This window comes from Jaculus jaculus, chromosome 11, assembly GCF_020740685.1.
Source record: "Jaculus jaculus isolate mJacJac1 chromosome 11, mJacJac1.mat.Y.cur, whole genome shotgun sequence".
NCBI classification, from domain to species: domain Eukaryota; kingdom Metazoa; phylum Chordata; class Mammalia; order Rodentia; family Dipodidae; genus Jaculus; species Jaculus jaculus.
This window is the reverse complement of record NC_059112.1, coordinates 96,001,950-96,020,279: the sequence shown is the minus strand read 5'-3', so window position 1 is coordinate 96,020,279 and position 18,330 is coordinate 96,001,950. Positions and strand designations below refer to the sequence as shown.

Genomic DNA, 18,330 nt, shown 5'->3' with positions numbered 1-18,330 from the left:
GTAGCTTTTGTACAGTAACTTGTGTTCAGTGTAGCTCTAATTCCTTACTAATTCTAGGAGGATTAATTGATTTTTTGGATATTCTTTATGAACTGTCATGCCACCTGAAAGACAGTTTTATATCTCCCTTCCCAGTTTTATGGCTTCCCATTATTAACTGTGATGCTAGTTATAAATGTTTTTGAAAATATTCTTTATCAATTTGAGGTTATTTCTTTCTATTCATAGTTTACTGAGCTTTTCTTTTTCTCCATGAATAGATATTGAATTATCTCATGATTCTTCTTTACCTATGGTGTAATCATGTTGTTTTTCTACATTAAGCTGTTATAGTGATAGACTCGCCCACAGTCATGTTGCTGGGATGAACTTCCAAACGGACACAGTTTATGGGAGGAATGGGATTTATTTCAGTAATAATTTGCAGTTTACTTTGCATAAATCTTATAAACCTCCTTAATTAAACTAGTTACTGAGTATTTTTATACTTTCTGATACTGTTAAAAATTATTTTCTTGATTTTCTTTTTAGATTGTTAGTATACAGAAATTCCATTAATTTTTATATTAACTTTGTAATTTTTGTTAGGATTTTTCACAATTTTTATTTATTTGCACAAGTGTGTTTATACACACACACACACACCAGGGCCTCTTGCCACTGCAAAAGACTGGCAGACACTTGTATTGTTGTTTATGTGGGTGGATTGGGACTTGAACCTGGGTTGACAGCTTTGCAAACAAGCGCCTTTAACCACTGAGCCACCTTCAAGCCCCCCTGAATTTGTTAAAACACTTATAAACAACTTTAATGCTTTTTTTCCTATAGGAAGTAATAATATCTGTGAACAGACATTTTACTTTTTCCTTTCCAGTCTGTTTGCTTTTATTCCCTTATTTCTCTAAGACTTCTGGTAATATGTTAAGTTGAAATGACTCTAGCATGTCTTGTTTTTGTCTTTGAGGAAGAGCTTTTAGTCTGCCACATGGATTACCACAATGCTATAGATTTTCTTACATACTCTCTATAAAGTTGAGCCTATTTCTTTCTGTTTCTAATGTTGCAGTTACCTGCTCCTGTGGCAACAAAACACCCAACCAGAAGCAGCTGGTGGGAGGAGAGTTGTCCACTCTGGCTTACAGTCCAGGGAGCTCTCCGACGGCAGGAGGAAATTGGTAGAGCAGAGGCCGGACACCACCTCCTTGACAAAGCAGGTGGCACACAGCAGCAGGAGAATTAGCCAAGTTCTGTTAAGGGGGTGCTGGTTGTAACACCCCAAAGGCCACCCCCAATAACATACCTCTTCCTGTAAAGCTCCACCTCCCAAATTACCATGAGTTGGGAACCAAATATTCAGAACCACTGAGTATACAGAGAATACCTGATTCAAACCATCACACCTAGTTTATCAAGTGCTTGCTGTCTTTCTTTTCTTTGCAGGGGGGAGGGTTTTGAGGCAGGGTCTTGCTCTAGCCTTGGCTGTCCTGGAATTTACTATGTAGTCTCAGGGTGGCCTCAAACTCATGGTGATCCTCCTACCTTTGCCTCCCAAGTGCTAAGATTAAAGGCATATGCCACCATACCTAGCTTATCAAGCATTTTATTTTACTTTTATTTATTTTTTATTTTTTTGCTTATTTATTTATATGAGAGAGATCGAGAATGAAAGAGGCAGAGAGAGAGAGAATGGGTGCGCCAGGGCTTCCAGCCACTGCAAAGGAACTCCAGACACGTGCACCCCCTTGTGCATCTGGCTAATGTGGGTCCTGGGGAATCGAGCCTCGAACTGGGGTCCTTAGGCTTCACAGGAAAGGTCTTAACTGCTAAGCCATCTCTCCAGCCCTCAAGTGTTTTCTGATAGAATGGTATTGAATTTTGTCAAATGATTTTCTGTATTGAGATGGCCATATTTTTTCTTATACTGTAGTACGTTACATTAATTTTTAATAGAAATATTTATTTTTAAACTAAAGCTGATTATAAAATCCACATGGAAATTTAAATATATGGATGAAAAGTAAAACTTCAAGGAGAAAAGATGAATGCTTTTAATTTTAAAGTGCTCTTTAAATTATAGAGATAAATCCTAAAGACCTAAAGGATACAAATGATGACTAAGATTAGCGTAAAAAATTTAGACAGACAATGACTGTCATACAAACATGCTAAAATGATAAAAGGTGAACTGGGAAAAATGCTGTGGCATGTTTTTTGGTAAGAGGCTGTGTCCTGTCATTCATGATAATATATCTTATGGAAAATAATCAAGCCTAATAGAAAAGCATAGGAAGCTCAAATATTCACATGTAGAGCAATATATACTGCAAGTAAAAGATGTTCTGTCCACTGTGAAAAGAAGGAAAAAGTGAAACAAAGATGTAAATTTGTTTCCCTTGTAGATTGGAAAGGTTTTTTTTAATTATTATTTTTAAGATTTACAGAGACTATGAGATTAAGAGAAGGAAAGAGAAGGTAGTGCAGAGAGCTCCTGTCACGTGCAGAGCAGGTGGGGTCGTGAGCCCATGCTGGAGCAAGGGGGGGGGGGTCTCCCCTTGTCTTGCCCACCTGGGCTGAGACGAGAGAAGCTGACCAGAATCAGAAGCTTACCAGGAGCCAGCCAAGAGAGCAATCAAGAGAGCCCTCACCCCTGGTGAAGGTCTATGTATATAACCTTATTGTGGTGGGTTTTACCTTCAGCTCAGGTGAGTCAGAGTGAGGGCTGATTGTCCTGGGAGAACGGCTGGCTCAGGAAGAGACCAGCCATGGCGCAAAGTTCAGGGGGTTGCACTTGACCTATCACAGTACCATGATTACATTTAAATTCTAGGAAAGTGGATCTCCCTTGCAGGAAGGGCTCAGGTTGTTGAAAAATGGATCCAGGGAACTCTTGCAGTCAGGTCATCTTTTGATCTTTTGCAAAGTGGAGATTGTGAAGGCAGATAGTCCTGCCTTTACTTTTGGGGCTCAGTCACCCTAAACTACCTTCCAAAGCTACCTGACTCCCTTTTTATTCCCCTCCCTCTTCAGAAGGCACTATAACTGCTGACAGAGGAAAGAGGACAGTGACCAGCCAGTCTTTACTTCTGTCTTAACAGGGCTGTAGAGTAATTACAGTTAGAATCCCTCCCAGAGGGAGGACGACCTAAGGGTCCCTGAAAGTGCATTGATGGAGTATAGGAAGACAGTGCAGGAAGAAAATGTTGGGGAGAAAGAGTAAAAGCAAGGAGTTAGGAGAAAGTGGGCATGCAACAAACTGGACGCCATTGGGGTTTCCAGTCTTGTAGACTTCAAGGCCTTAGAGAGCCTTTGAGGGAACGCAGGTAGATAGGGTTCGATTGTCTCAGGACCATCTGAGCAGGAGCTGACTGAGATCACTCCAGCATTGTTCACCGAATGGCGCAGTAGTATCTGACATGGTCTATCTGTGTTCCTGTGGGTCTTGTAAAGCAGATTTGACACGAGCAGCGTTACCAGGAATATATGTACAACATTTCACCTTGATAATGGCACATGTAGCACCCTGGGTCGCAGTGAGGACGCCCAAAGCCGCATGACTGCGCATAATTGTCCTTCTCATCACTTGAGCCTCAGAACGGAGAAGATTCTCTTAGCTGTGTCAATTAAGGCCTTTTGGGTATATTTAATAAGTTTCTATGTGTCATATAGCATATTTTAAGCTAGTAGATGGAATAAAACATAGACTAAACGATTGTACCCTTGAAAAACACTTAGTCTACTGATGCCTTAAAAAACAGTAAATTCGCTGCACACTCTACAGATTTTTTGTTTGTTTGTTTGTTGAACTTGTAACCAAGGAAATATGAGAGTGTGATTTGTGATTGGAAAGGGTTTTTTAAATATTTTATTTATTTGTGAGAGGGAGAGAGAGAGAGAGAGACAGGCAGGAAGTGAGAGAGAGAGAAATGGGTATGCCAGGGCCTCTAGCTACCACAAGTGGATACACTTTGTGCATCTGCCTTTGCATGGGCACTGCGGAATTCAACCAGGATTCACTGGCTTTGCAAGTGCCTTTAACTGCTGAGCCATCTCTCCAGCCTTGAGCTTTTTTCAAAGGATAATGAATACACTGTGTGAGTCAGTTTGTGTGTCACCAGGAACTTCCATGCCTGATGATTGGAGAGTGAGTTGGTGCCACTTTTTGTGGAGTAGTTCATCAGTGTTTGAAGTGTCTGAGTGTTCTTGATCCATCAACTTCACTTCTGGAAATTTAGCTATGAAAATGAATGGGCAGGTACATAAGATGCATGCCGAAGGAGGCTTATCGTATATACTAGGAAGGGGGAAATGGTTGTACAGTGAAAACTGAGATGACCAATTAAATAATAATCTGTAGAGTAGAAAACTCACTGTTCGGTTTTTAATATATTTTATTTTTAAGCACAGGGAGACAGAGAAAGTGGGCATGCCAGGTCATCTGGCTGCTGCAGATGAACTCCAGATGCTATATCTGGCTCTACTTGGGTACTGGGGATTCAAACTCGGATTATTAGGCATTGCGGGCAAGCACCTTAACCACAGGGTCCACTCTTCAGTTCTTAAATAGAATGTGTAGGTTGGTTTGGATTGATAGAGTATGAGGGCTGGATAAATAGCTTAGCATTTAAGGCATTTGCCTGCAAAGCCAATAGACATAAATTCAATTCCTCAGGACCCATGTAAGCCAGACACACAAGGGTGGTACATGTGTCTAGAGTTCAGTTGCAGTGGCTAGAGAACCTGGCATGTCCATTGTCTGTCCGTCTCTCTCTCTCTTTCTGCCTCTCCTGTAATAAATAAATAAAATATATTAAAGAAGAGTTGGACATGAAATAGGGTACCTTAAGGTAGTTCCTCACTTGTAGCTTATACACAAAATATAAACTAGAATGTCCTCATCTTGAGGGTACCTAAGAAGCTGTTGGTGGCTGTTTGAGGTTGACTTGTGGGCTGTATACTGTGAATATTCCCCTTTGAATAGTTTGAATTCTGTTGATCATGGAGTGATGCAGTCTTGAAAATAGAAATTGGTGTTGTGTACTAATTGTATTTTTCTTCAATTTTTCTAGATTTCTCTTGCACTGTGTTTTGTTTTGATGTTTGGGAACTCAATGTTATTAACATCTTATTATGCTTCCTCCTTGGCAGTGATTTGGGTAAGTGTCCCTATGGCTGTTTCTGAAATGAATAGTATCACTTTTTTTTTTCTTCACTGGCTTGGAATTCATGAGTTGTTTCCATAGGACCATTCTCAAATGTTGCAGATATCTGTGACAGAGCATTGAAGTTCTCATTTTATTTTCAAGTTCCTATTTTAAAAGCAGGAGAAAATAAAGACTCACAATGAAGTTACATCAGAAAATGCATAGCACCTTGCCTTTTTTTTTTTTTCTTTTGAGGCATGATTTCAAGCTAGCTCAAATTGATCTAGAATTCGTTCTGTAGCCATGGCTGACCTTAAACTCAGAGTGATCCCCCAACCTCAGCCAAAATGTGCCAAGATTAAAGACATGCACCACCATGCTTGGCAGACCTTGCCTTCTATGGCCTGAATCTGCTTTATCATTTTTTTCCCTCAGCTTTTTTTTTAAAATTTAGTTTTTATTAACATTTTCCATGATTATTAAAAAAAAATCCCATGGTAATACCCTCCCCCCCACACTTTCCCCTTTGGCATTCCATTCTCCATCAGATTACCTCCCCATCTCAATCATTGTACTTACATATATACAATACCAACCTATTAAGTACCCTCCTCCCTTCCTTTCTCTTTCTTTTATATGTCCTTTTTAACTTACTGGCCTCTGCTACTAAGTATTTTCCTTCTCATGCAGAAGCCCAGTCATCTGTAGCTAGGATCCCTCAGCTTTTGGATCACGTTTTTTTTTTTTTCTTTCTTTCTTTTTTTTTTTTTTTTTTTTTTCCCAGGGATTGAGCTTTCCTCATTGTTTCCTTTTTCTCTTTCCACTTTCAGTATAAATATAAAAGCATTCTTGAATTTAGACTATCCCTTTTGTCAATGGGCTTTACCATTCCACTGATGTGAAGCCAGTTACTTTTTGTATCTGTAGAATACAGACTTGGGTTCAGGCTAGGTTCTCAAAGAGAAACATACACTGCAGTGTCCCCACTGGAATGTGCCCTGTGCACTAGTTTTAGACTAAACAGTTAGCTCACTTAGATCACTTTGCTTTATTTATTTTCTAGGAACTATTAACAAATCTTGGGATTCATGTTTATTTTTCCTGTCTCACAAATAACTATTTAAAAGTTCACTTCCCAGAAATACTCTTTTTCCACATATGGACCTCAGCTCCTTTCTATTCTGTGACCCAAGTGTAGTTAGGAACAAAAGTGAGCAACAAGGGCTAGATAAATGTCTTAGCAGCTAAGGCACTTGCCCGCAAAGCCTAAGAGCTCATGTTCGAATCCCCAGGTCCCACATAGCCAGACTCACAGTGACACAAGTGTGCAATGTTGCACATGTGCGCAGGGCAAGCACGCATCTGGAGTTCATCTGTAGCGGCTAAAGGCCCTGCTGCACCCATTCTCTCTCTCACTCTCTCTCTCTGCCTCTTTATATCCTTTCTCTCAAACAATAGGCTCTGAGGCATGTCTTCAATATGCATTAAGTATATATTTAATTAATTGGTGTAATAATGCACATTCACATAAACTTATTTGCATTTAATAATTTTGAAAAAATAACACTGCATTTTGTGGCTTTGAGTGTTCTGAAAAGAGTTAATATGAGTTCAAGAATTTATGCTTTCATTTTTTTTTTTTTTTGCCAAGTTTGAAGTAGGTTTTATACTCTAAAATACTTGGGAGCCTATGTATCTGGAAAGACTTCAAATTTGGCACAGAAGTATTTTGTTGAGTTATCAAAATCTCATCTGTACTTCATTCCAAGAATTAGTATGCCTATTTGAACACTATTTAAATTTATGAAGTCGTTACATACCTCTTAGTTCATGTAGGTTAACTAGATTATGGTGATTCTCTTCAAGTTTACAAAATCACAAACTGTCATAATACATTTTTGTTTTTGGTTAAAGTATCTTTTAAATCAGTGACTACAGGAATGACTATCTGGTAATACTGTGTGAAACATCAGTAAAGTGCTAAGTTTTAGATCCTTCAAAATATAATTATTCAGATGAATTGTTACCTAAATATAGAATTGACTGTTATGTTCTCTGCTCAGGGAATGTTGGCCATGAAACCACGTCTTCTAAAAATGAATGTATCTGATCTTAGCTTATGGGTAAGAACCAGCCTATGCATACTTTACTCTCAAATATATCTTTTGCTCTGTTTCTTTTTCTTTAAGAAATCATACACACACCGATATCAAATACCTAATAATTTTATAATATATTAGAGCTTACTTACTAATGTACAAGTTACTCTCTTTATCAAATGCAGCAAGTCATATTAGTTACTTTCTCATTGCTTGGGCAAAGTACCTGAGCAGAAGCAGCTTAAGGAAGGAGTTTATTTCGACTTACAGTTTTGAAGGGAAGTGTCATCACAGTGAGGGAAGCACGGCAGGAACAAACAACTGGTGTCACGGCTTCTCTTCAGCAGGAGGAGGGAGAGCAAGTGGTGCTGGACTGCAGCAGCTTAGGGCCTCGCCCAGTGATTCTGCTTCAGGAGGAGGCAAAGCCTTGGCTCAGGAGTTCACACATTCTTTCCACCCAGTGACGAACTAGAGTGTAGGAGTTATGGTCAGCAAGCAGGTTTTATTCAGTCAAAGGAGAAAGGAAGCAGATGCTCCCCTTGGGGTGGGGAGGGGCCTCTGATAGCCTCTGATCTCTGTCTAACCACCGTGTATATCTAGAATCATGGCCCCTTCTGCGGTCTACATCATGTATATTTCCATAGGGTCTCACCTGTCCATGTATTCTTAGGTAATAGTGGACAGGATACTCTGCTTCTGTGCACAAATACAGAAATGGGATTCTGGTATGGATTCCCTCCGCCTCAGGCCCTGAGCACAGAAACATTTGCTCATTAGTAGCCTTGGCTGCAGGCTGTTAGAGTGGGGCAGCTTCTTGTGTCTAGGGCTTTTAGGACCAAGACAGGATAAGGTCACCGTGATCTCCTCGTGACTCAGATTCCTTTCTCTAACTGCCTATCACCACCCTTCTCTCTCCCGCTCTGCAATTCCTAGAGGTTCCATGCCTTTCCCATACAGCACCACCAACTGGGAGTTAAGTATTGAATCACACAAGTCATTTTATGTTCAAACCACCATGCAAGTTGAGAGTAATTTGGGATTAATAGCCAAAGAATTTGTTGTATCTTATTACTGACATGTTTCTTCTGAGGAGCAAGTCATATCTAACAAACCATTGGTAACAGAAAAATTGCAATGCAATTCCTGCTTAAGTCTGATAAAATATAAGTAAATGATTTTTTTCTGGTAAGATTGTATTTTTTGCACATGTATGTCTTTGTGTTTGTGTACATATCTATTTGGGCACATACGTGTGCTGGTTACATGTGCATTTGAGTGTGTGGAGGCAAGAGGTTGACCTTAGATGTCTTCCTCAATTGCTTTCCACTTTGTGTACATTTGAACCCAGAGCTTGTTGATTCAGCTAGTTGTAGAGCCAGCTTGCCCCGAGGATCCTTGTCTCTGCCTCCTGAGTGCTGGGATTACAGGCCACCATGTTCACCCAGCATTTGGTGTGGGTGCTGGGTATCCAAACCCAGGTCTTCAGACTGGTGTGGCAAGTCGTTTTTCCATCAAGCCACCTCCTCCCTGTGTGCACCCCTTGTGTGTACATTCATTTTTACTTTAGTCATAACACTTGATTTCAGAGTAGCATCCTTTATTTCAAGTCAAGATATGTTTTAGCACTTTTCTTTGGGAGACATAGTTTCACATGTGCAATTACAGATTTATTATTTCCCTAGGCTAGGGGGCTCAAAACATCAAAGTTAGTTTTGTTTTGTTTCCCTTTTGTAGGTCATCCAAGGATGTGTCTGGTTATTTGGAACTGTAGTTCTCAAGTACTTGACATCTAGGATCTTTGGCATTGCAGATGATGTAAGTGCATTGTGCTTTAAATGAGAAGACTTGAAAACTGTGTACTTGTGAATCATTTTAGTTATTAAAGGCCCATTACTTAGGTCAAGTTTCAAGATGAAGTGTTTTCAGTTATTATTTTATCTTTAATATAAGAAAACAAATGTGTTTATGTATGCCATTTTTTCAATCTCCAAAATTAATTTCTTGAAACAGTTCCCCTTTGCTATCTGTTTACATCATAAAAATTGGGGAAATATAAAACAAGGAAGCTCTAGAGATTAAAACACAAATTTGGGGTTCTCTATAGCCTTTTCTGACTCCTTTACTGTGCCATTTGGAATTCTATCCAGAAACTTTGGCTGGAGCCATAGCTAGACGTGCTCCCCAATGTCAGCTTTCTCTCCAATATCAGCTTTCTCCTCAGAGCTGTTAGTAGTTATTTATAAGCTGCTACAGGAATTTAGTTCAAGAGAGAAGCTTTTGCTGGTTTTGTTGTTGGGCTAGGAGAGAAAATAAAATGGTAAGATTTCTGTTTTATATTTTTAAGGATTCTTCCCATGATTAATTGTTTTGCCTGCTTTATTTTGATGTTTTAATCACACTAGGGGCTACCAACAGTTAAACATAATGAAGGTAATGAAGCCTGTGGTTAAAAATGTAGTCAGTTTAGAGTGCTGCAGAAACACACAGGAGGAGAATCAGGGAAGGGTTCAGAAGCCGGCTCTGCAATGAGAGCTGGAAGGTGATGTTGTCAGCTGGGGTGCAGGGAATTAGCAGGAAAAAAGTAAAGTAACTCCAGCGTCAGATGTGTGGAATTTATGTGTTATTGTGAAGAAATCAATTATTATACTGATTCAAATTAAAGTAACTTATCTTTTCAGTCACAGCATCATGATCTAGGAAGAAGTAAGCATGGTTCTGTAGCCACAGTGATTTCCAAACAAGGAATAAATTATAACTTCCGTTTTTCTAGAAATATGTAACATTGACAAACAGCATTAATTCATAAGTCTTAATTTTGACATTGATCAAAAGAGGAGAATGGCAGGGCCACCTAGCCTCTAAGAAAGATTATCTTCTTCCTTGCTTGTCCTTGAAGATAAATGCAGGCCACATGTTAGTGAGTCCTTGGATTCCGGCTCCCCCTGTCAGTGCTCTCCTTTGTAGAAGTTTGACCAGCCATGAGGCCCTGTGACTCAGACACTTGATGTTACCTGGTCTACCTCCTTCCGTGATGAGTTCTGGAACTTAAGCAAACACCCTTCACTTTTCAAAGTGTATTGAAGTCCTGATAGCCACATTCTACCTGTGAGGGTTCAGGCAGTTTACCTAAGTAACAAGCACATATTCAGGACAGCATGTGGTCAGTGCCCAATAAATAATAGCTGATGTTATCATCATTACTACTTATTGCTACCATTTATTGTCATTGTGCGTGCGTACACACACACACACACACCCACACGTACCATTTTCTTCCTCCACGGATCCTTCTAGGGCTATGTAGGTTTGCTAGGTGGTTTTTGGATAATGTGCAGTGCTTTAATAGCTGGATTGCAGATATATCTTAGTTTTTGTTTTTGGGGGCTGAAGGGATTGTTTGTTTTGGTTTTCAAGGTAAGGTCTCACTTTAGCTCATGCTGACCTGGAATTCACTAGTCTCAGGGTGGCCTCACACTCATGGCAATCCTCCTACCTCTGCCTCCCAAATGCTGGGATTAAAGGCGTGCGTCACTACACCTGACTCTCTTATGTTTTTTTTGAGGGGGGGAGTTGTGTGTGTGTCTACCTCCCACAACCCTTGACTTTTCCCTGAACATTCGTACCATCATCCAATCAGCTGTGTGTTTGTAGAGATGATGGGGTCTCTTTGATAAGTGTGCAACTTTCCATTCCTCCAGTTTTTTGAAAACCACCTGTCACCTAAATGGGTATCTTAGTTCCAAACTGTCACTATAAAGCTGATGCATAACGAGGGTGCCCATCTTCTTTTTGGGATTTCAACTTTAAACTCTGGCATACAGGCTTTCACCTTAATTTCCAGCTTAGTTTGCTGCTTTTACCAATATTGCTTCCAAAGTACTCTTTTCCATCTTTGGCTCCTACATTCTGTCTGCCACTTCCTTCACTTCCTCTGTAGTCTTCAAGTAGCTGTGGTAGAGCTGTCTCATGTAGTGTTCATTGCTCCTCTGTCACTTCTTGGCACTTTGACAAGTTTTGAGTCTCCCCAGCAGTCACTGCCACCTGACAAGAGAAACTTTTCTGACCAAAAGTGAGAGCAGCAGTAATATATGCAATTTGGTAGGCATAATATATCCATGTAACTTTCCCCCCTTAGTCTCATGACCTTAAATTTAGGGTTTTGGCTAGGTTTTCAGTATAAGGCATGAATTCTGTCCTATGGAATGGGCCTCAAATTCAATCTGAGAGTTGCTGGTTACCCGAACAGTGTCACTGTTGTACTAATGGGCAGATCTGCTTAGCGGTCCAACTGCCAGGACCCACTGCTGGCTAAGACCACTGATGACTTTTCTCCCCCAGCAGGATGCAGAGCACTTTCTGTCACCATCACCTCTTCCAGTAGGGATTCAGTGTTATATATGCATATCTGAGAAACTATCTTTTTATGTTCTGTTACGATTTGAAAAGCGAAGTTTTTGTTTATCATGTATAAATCATGCTTTGAAGCATGTATTCATTATGGAAGGGCAAAATCTAGCCAGCTAGAAACTAATGTCTTCGCATGGTTAACATATTTTTGTAGCACAAGTGCTTAATATCCACTTGGCCTTGCATTGTTCAAGAGAATAGTCAGTTGTTACTAACAGCGCTCACTTTATCAGACAACAGGTTTCTTGGGTTTAATCCATTTGTGTGATCATAATTATACATCCTTTCACTAACCTCTCTCCTTCTTCCCCTTCTTCTTTTCTCCAGCCTCTGGTAATCATTATTATTTTCTCTATTTCTGAGATAATTTTTTGTATGTGAGATAGTGCTTGAAGGAAAATACTCTTTTTTTATGAGCGAGAGAGAGAGGGGGAGAGAGAATTGGCATGCCAGGGCCTCCAGCCACTGTGATTGAACTCCAGATGCGTGCGCATGTGGACCTTGTGCTTGTATCACCTTGTGTGTCTGGCCTACATGGGATCTTTAGAGTTGAACCTGGGTCCTTAGCTTTGCAGGCAAGTGCCTTAACTGCTAAGCCATCTCTCAAGCTCAAAGAAATGCTCTTGTTACCAATCTTATTTTCTGATAAATGTTTTCAAATCGGAAAACTACCTGTAAGTTATGCCTGTGGTATATTTTACAAATTGACTAACTTATGACCTTCTGTTTTATCTAAATCTTAATAAATTTTAAATTATTAATTTTCTGCTCACAAGGACTTTTAAAGCCATGCCTATCTTCTACTTGTATATTTGTTTCAAATCTATCTGTTTATTTTCTTTTATTCTTATATTTTCACTTTTTGTTTAAAGTTTGTGTTGTATAGAGAAGATAATGAGTGTATTATATGAGCATCTGTCCTTTGATTAAGCTCATTATGTATATGGAAGCTATCAGTTTACTAGGCTTTTTACTTCCATTTTACTGGAGATTGGTTTTCTCATGCTATTTTAGGTACTATATATTCGCCTGCTGATTTCTTAAGTTTATCAGCCTGTATCTCTTCCCCCTAAATGCAGAGTTCATCACATTCACATCACTCCTATGCTGTGTTATCACCATGTTTCTCCGTTGTGTGGTGTGTCTCAGATCTAATTTCCTCTTTTCTTCTTCCTTGCTTTTTAAGATAACCATAACTTGGAAGTTTGACAAATATTTATATTTTGAGCTTTTTTTTTAAAATTTAAAAGTGAAATAGCTCTACCATTCTCATCTGTTGGTGCAGGAAAATGTGGCAGTACACATGAGATCTCCTGGTAACATGTAAAAAATTACAAGAGTTGGTTATCAGTCAAGGTGTCTTTTATACATTTCTACTACCACCAAACAGCCTTCTTAGTCACCTTTCCAGAATTGAAAATCAATATTCCCTGTATTCCTTAGCCAGTTTCCCTATGTTGTTGAGAGAAATCTGAGTTCCCAAGCCCACAAGCAAGGGGGAGGGGAGACAGCCTGTTTCACCAAGTCAAGCACAGTGAGCAAGGGCCACAAGCCTTCCGTGGTGATCAGAGTGTAATGTAGAAACTGTTAGCCAAAGAATGTCCAGTGTAGGAGGATAAGAACTTTAACAGAACCCCAGTATCAGAACAATGGGCCTTATAATGCAGAGAAAACTATTTTTAGATAGTATTAAGATTAAGATACATAACTATAGTATTTGACTTGGTATAATGATGCCTCACTTGATTTTTTTTCTAGGCACATATTGGCAACTTATTAACATCAAAATTCTTCAGTTATAAGGATTTTGACACATTATTGTACACCTGTGCAGCAGAGTTTGACTTCATGGAAAAGGAGGTAACATACGATTTTTAGCTTGGTTTCTCTCGGTTTTAGTCCATTCATTTTTTATAAAGTGTGTCCTGTTATTTTAGGTTCTGTATGTGTTCTATCTCAGTTTAGAGGAAAGGCATGCAGCTTAGTAAAAGGCATTTCTACTTATATATTTATGCGTAACCTTTTATACCTTGATAATCTGGAAGTATGCATTCAGACTATCCACAGTTTTTTGGATGAGTGAACACAGAGCCATTTCAGGTTGCCTCTTTTTAGAGATAGCATTAATTCAGCCAAGCTGAATTACATTTCCATTCATTTTGTGGTTATTTGAATGATCTTATGGCTTTTAAATATCACTGAGCACAAGTTTTCATTCCAACATTTCTCTTTCTAAAAGAACGTGATTCAGATGTGTACAGAGAAACCTAGAGTGGTGGTTAGAGCATTGTGAGGCAGAAGTCTAAACTGTGCACTAATGGACTTGAACAAGCAACTCTTGTTCTTTGTGTTATAGCTTAACAGTTTGTAATAGTATGTCACAGACAGATATTGTGAAAACGAAGTGAGGTTATACATAGAAAAGCACTTTTGTATTTTAAGTAAAATATTAGTTCCAATATTTTGTGAACTGGTTTGTTTAATTAAACAAGTACGTTTGCCTTTTGACTACCATCTGTGTTGCATTAGCTTATTGTATTTTACTGTCTGTGATATATTTTCCTCCAAGACTGTATGTGTTAAGGATTAAACTGGCCAGCACTACATTATTGACATACTCATGTGTCTTCCACAATCTCGAGGGCCAGACCAGCAGACTTTAGTGTCAACTCTTACTTGTTGGTCATTGTGAGATTTTATTATGTTTATGATTTTGATCATAATGGCTGATAGAAGGCACACAAATGATAGTAAAAGAATCAAAGGAAGAAGACCTTGTAAGATATTAAAATGCCTGTCATAGTAATCAAAACTCCCTCAAGAAAGTGGCAAATAAAAGGTAAATATAATTGGAGAATTAAGATGCAGTGGAAATCCCTTAAAATTACTGAAGATATCAGGCCTCTACTCTAACATAACATTAATTGTCAGTTCTATGATAAAAGAAATTACTTGTTGAGGCGTACAGTGACTTCATTCATCTTGAACAGAGCAGCCAGACTCTTCTCAGTGTGCTCTTCCTGATCTCCATGATACCTGAATTCAGGGCCATGCTGTCACTTCATATAGGAGGGAGAAGGGCTAGGCTCCACATGAGATTTCCTGACAAAACACCATGCTGACATGAATGATGTTTAAAATGTATAATGGAGTAAACAAAGTGAGAAATCTTAGTTACCTGTAATTACACACAGAAAGGAGAGAGCAACATTTTAACAATCGTTTGGGTATGGAAAGGTATTTGAAAGGCACACAGTATTGCATTATTCAGGACTTGTTATTAAATACATTTCCACTCACATAAGCTGGACACAAAAAGTGGCACAAGCATCTGGCATTCATTTGCAATGGCAAGAGGCCCTAGCATATCCATACATACACATGCACACATTTATTTATATTATACATTATATTACTTATATACACATATACTTTTTATCTGTTGCTAAATATGTAAAATTGTCTTTTTATTCCCATCATAAGCATTAACTATTATTTGGTGTGTATTTGCATATATTTTTGTGTGAATGAAATAATGATGATTAGTATATTTGGTAAAATATATAGGACAGCTTATTCCCTTTAAAGAAGCTCTGCTTGCCAGGGATGAATAATGAGTGGGGCTCATTAGTTAGACAAGTAATATGCAAAAAGTGAATAATTTCTATGTACCTTTCATACAAGTATCTTTTTTACTGTTTTCAACTCAACACGGGTGGAATTTATTCTTTGGAAATACACTTTAATATTGATGGGAGTCAGTGGATGAATGAATGTTCCTGTTTTTCTACTTATACTTTAAAAAAATTGCCTGTATCACTCTTTGAAAGGAAAGTTTTTTAACTAAAATGCTCCCTCAAACAAAGTGGTTCTGATTTTTAGACTCCTGTGAGATACACGAAGACACTGCTGCTTCCGGTTGTTCTTGTTGTGTTTATTGCAATTGTTAGAAAGGTATGTCTGTCATTTAAAAGCTCTTACAATTAAGCAATTTCCTGACTCTGTAGTAATTGTGTATACTTGGTTGCATGATAATCAGCATTTTGAATTGATTTATTGAGATGTTCTGCTATGTTGTAGCTTAAAATAGAGCTAAGGATGGGAAGGCTGAAGTCTTTATACTCATGTATTGTGGAAGACATGACTAGAAACCATGTTACCCCAAGATAGCTTGGTTTTATCTCTGTCAGTTATTGACTTTGTAGAATTTCCTACAATATTACTATCTGCTTTGATAGGTGCAGTTTTCAGTAACTTCTAAATTGGGTTCATTATTAGTCAAAAGACAAAAGTGAGACTGACAGCATATTGATACATAACTTGTTTAAGGAATCTACATTGTCTTTGACAATGTAGTTCTGATCCCAGGTATAAATCAAGCCTGAGAAGTTTCGGGCTTCTTTGTAGAACATGTGAGATATTTTATTGTTTAAGTAGTTTCTGAACTCTGTCACTACATGTATCTCAAGGGGATGAATTAAGGTTAATCTGTGGTCAAAAAAAGAGGTGATGGCCTGCCTAGGACCTGCATAGTACTGGGCCCATCAACAGTACATCATGGATGATGGAGAAGAGAAAAAAAATGGCAGCAAAATGGAAGAACGACTAGTGGGAAACAAGTGGATTCAGTAAAAGAGGGATTGGAGGGAGGAGATCAAAAATGTATTGAGAGGGGATTATGATCAGAATACATAATGAACATTATCAAAATTATAAATAAAAAGTTAAAGAGAAGACGAGAAGACAGACTCTAAAACTCTCTTGATTTGAAGTTAGTACTTTGCATGTTAATTCAGAGTCATGCGTTTGTGAGATATTTGTGCGATAATTATTGTTCACATTATACTTATATTACGCTTTGTACTCTACTCCCATATTTCCCTTGGCATATTCCAATTGGTTATTCAGCCAATAACTTGCACGACAGGCATATATTGACTTCCCCTTTAAAAAAATATTTATTTCCCTGAGAGAGAAAGCGAGTGGGCGCTGCAGAGCCTCCTGCAGGTGCAGGTGCCAGTCTGTGCATGTGGCTCTGTGTGGGTACTGGGGAGTTGAACATAGGCTGGCAGGCTTTGCAAGCAAGTACCTTCAGCCATCCTCCTAGCCCACCTTTCCTTTTTTTCTTTTTTTCCAAGGTAGGGTCTCACTCTGGTCCAGGCTGACCTGGAATTAACTCTGTCATCTCAGGGCGGCCTTGAACTCATGGCAATCCTCCTACCTCTGCCTCCCGAGTGCTGGGATTAAAGGCATGCACCACCACGCCCAGCTCCACCTTTCCTTTTCAATAGGTGCAAATTTGAGAGATGATTAGGTCATTAGCAGCTCCTGTAGTGTTCACTGGGACACAAGGCTTGGGCTCCAATGGGCTTGTGGACCCCTTTGTACCCTCACAGCACATTACAGCTTGAGTCATTTGGGTCACTTTCACTGTATGCCAGACTCTGCCTGCTTTGCACTTTTATGTGTTTCACAGGGGCTCATGCCTAGTAGGTCCTCAAAAACTGACCAGATATTGACTGTCCAGAAGCTCCGCCAAAGAGCAGCATGGTTAGCAGATGTGGTGGAATAGTAGGTCAAGTAAATAAAGCCGAGCTATTTGGTTTAAATATCAAATAGTAGGTAAATAATTATTTTCCACTACTTAAAAGCCTATGTTCTTCCTGGCTCTTTAGATGTATGGCCAAAACCTGAAGATAGAGCTTGTTTTTTTTTTGACCAGAAATGCCTAGACTACTTGGGAAAGTGTTACAGGTTCAAGCTGCAGCTTGGAGGTTCTTCCAAGGATTGAACTAAAACCTGCCAGCTGTGGTATAGGCACCTGTGCACTGGAGAAAGGACTTTGGAGTAGCTGACATCTCCAAGCCTGCTCTTCAGTTCTGTGTACAGATGATTAAGGTGAGGCCGTCACCACACCTTGGTGTGCTAGAAGCAGCACTGACTGGCTGTGAAGCCAGGGACCAGGTGTCAGGATCCAGCCATGTGCTGGCCTTTAGGACAAACCATTTCATCCTTCTGAGCCTGTTGCTTACCTACAAGTTGAGGATATTATCATATACCTAACAGGATTGTTGAATATTAGACATGATCAAGTAATGTACACGATAACTTTGTTGTAACTACCATCTTCAGAGTAATCTCTTATCTCTATACTTCTTAAATTTTTAATTAGGTTTTAAAGTTAAAAGAGACTTTCAATTTTCCCCTTAATATAGCTTCTCTAAAATCTTTAAAAATCTATTTTCAGATTACTAGTGATGTGTGGTGTGTCATAGGTAAACAACAGACACATACAAGGTAAGTATGCTCTTAAGAATTGTCTTGTCTTCATTCATTGACTACTTGTTTGTTGCAGTGTATTTATTCTCTCGGTTGTGTACTAGCATGTGAAACTGCTATTTTCGTTGTCACCACTCCCTTCCTTGTGGAGAATGAAAGCCGCCACACATTCATGCATCTAATCTTAGGCAGAACAATCAGACACACCCCTACATACCATCTATGCCCGAAGGAACAGCTTTGTCAACTCAGCAAGCAGAGCACATTATTCTTTGAGTGCATTTCGAACTGATAGTGCCCTTTTTATTTTTATTTACTTATTTTTTGAATGTTTAAAAATATATTTTTATTAGTTTTGTACTCAGCGAATACAGTCAAGTTGGTACCATTGGTAGGCTCGTCCA

At 39.0% G+C, this 18,330-nt stretch overlaps 1 protein-coding gene across 2 annotated transcripts in view; it reads left to right on the top strand.

Annotated features, from left to right (window-relative positions):
- The window catches only part of Dpy19l1 (dpy-19 like C-mannosyltransferase 1), an 85,086-nt gene that overhangs the window by 52,761 nt on the left and 13,995 nt on the right, over positions 1-18,330 (top strand). For both annotated transcript variants that reach the window (XM_045161854.1, XM_045161852.1), the window contains exons 11-16: positions 5,067-5,153; positions 7,205-7,264; positions 8,975-9,055; positions 13,406-13,507; positions 15,530-15,601; positions 17,895-17,944. In XM_045161854.1, coding sequence (XP_045017789.1) covers positions 5,067-5,153; positions 7,205-7,264; positions 8,975-9,055; positions 13,406-13,507; positions 15,530-15,601; positions 17,895-17,944 — 452 coding nt within the window. The remainder of the gene's footprint in view (positions 1-5,066; positions 5,154-7,204; positions 7,265-8,974; positions 9,056-13,405; positions 13,508-15,529; positions 15,602-17,894; positions 17,945-18,330) is intronic.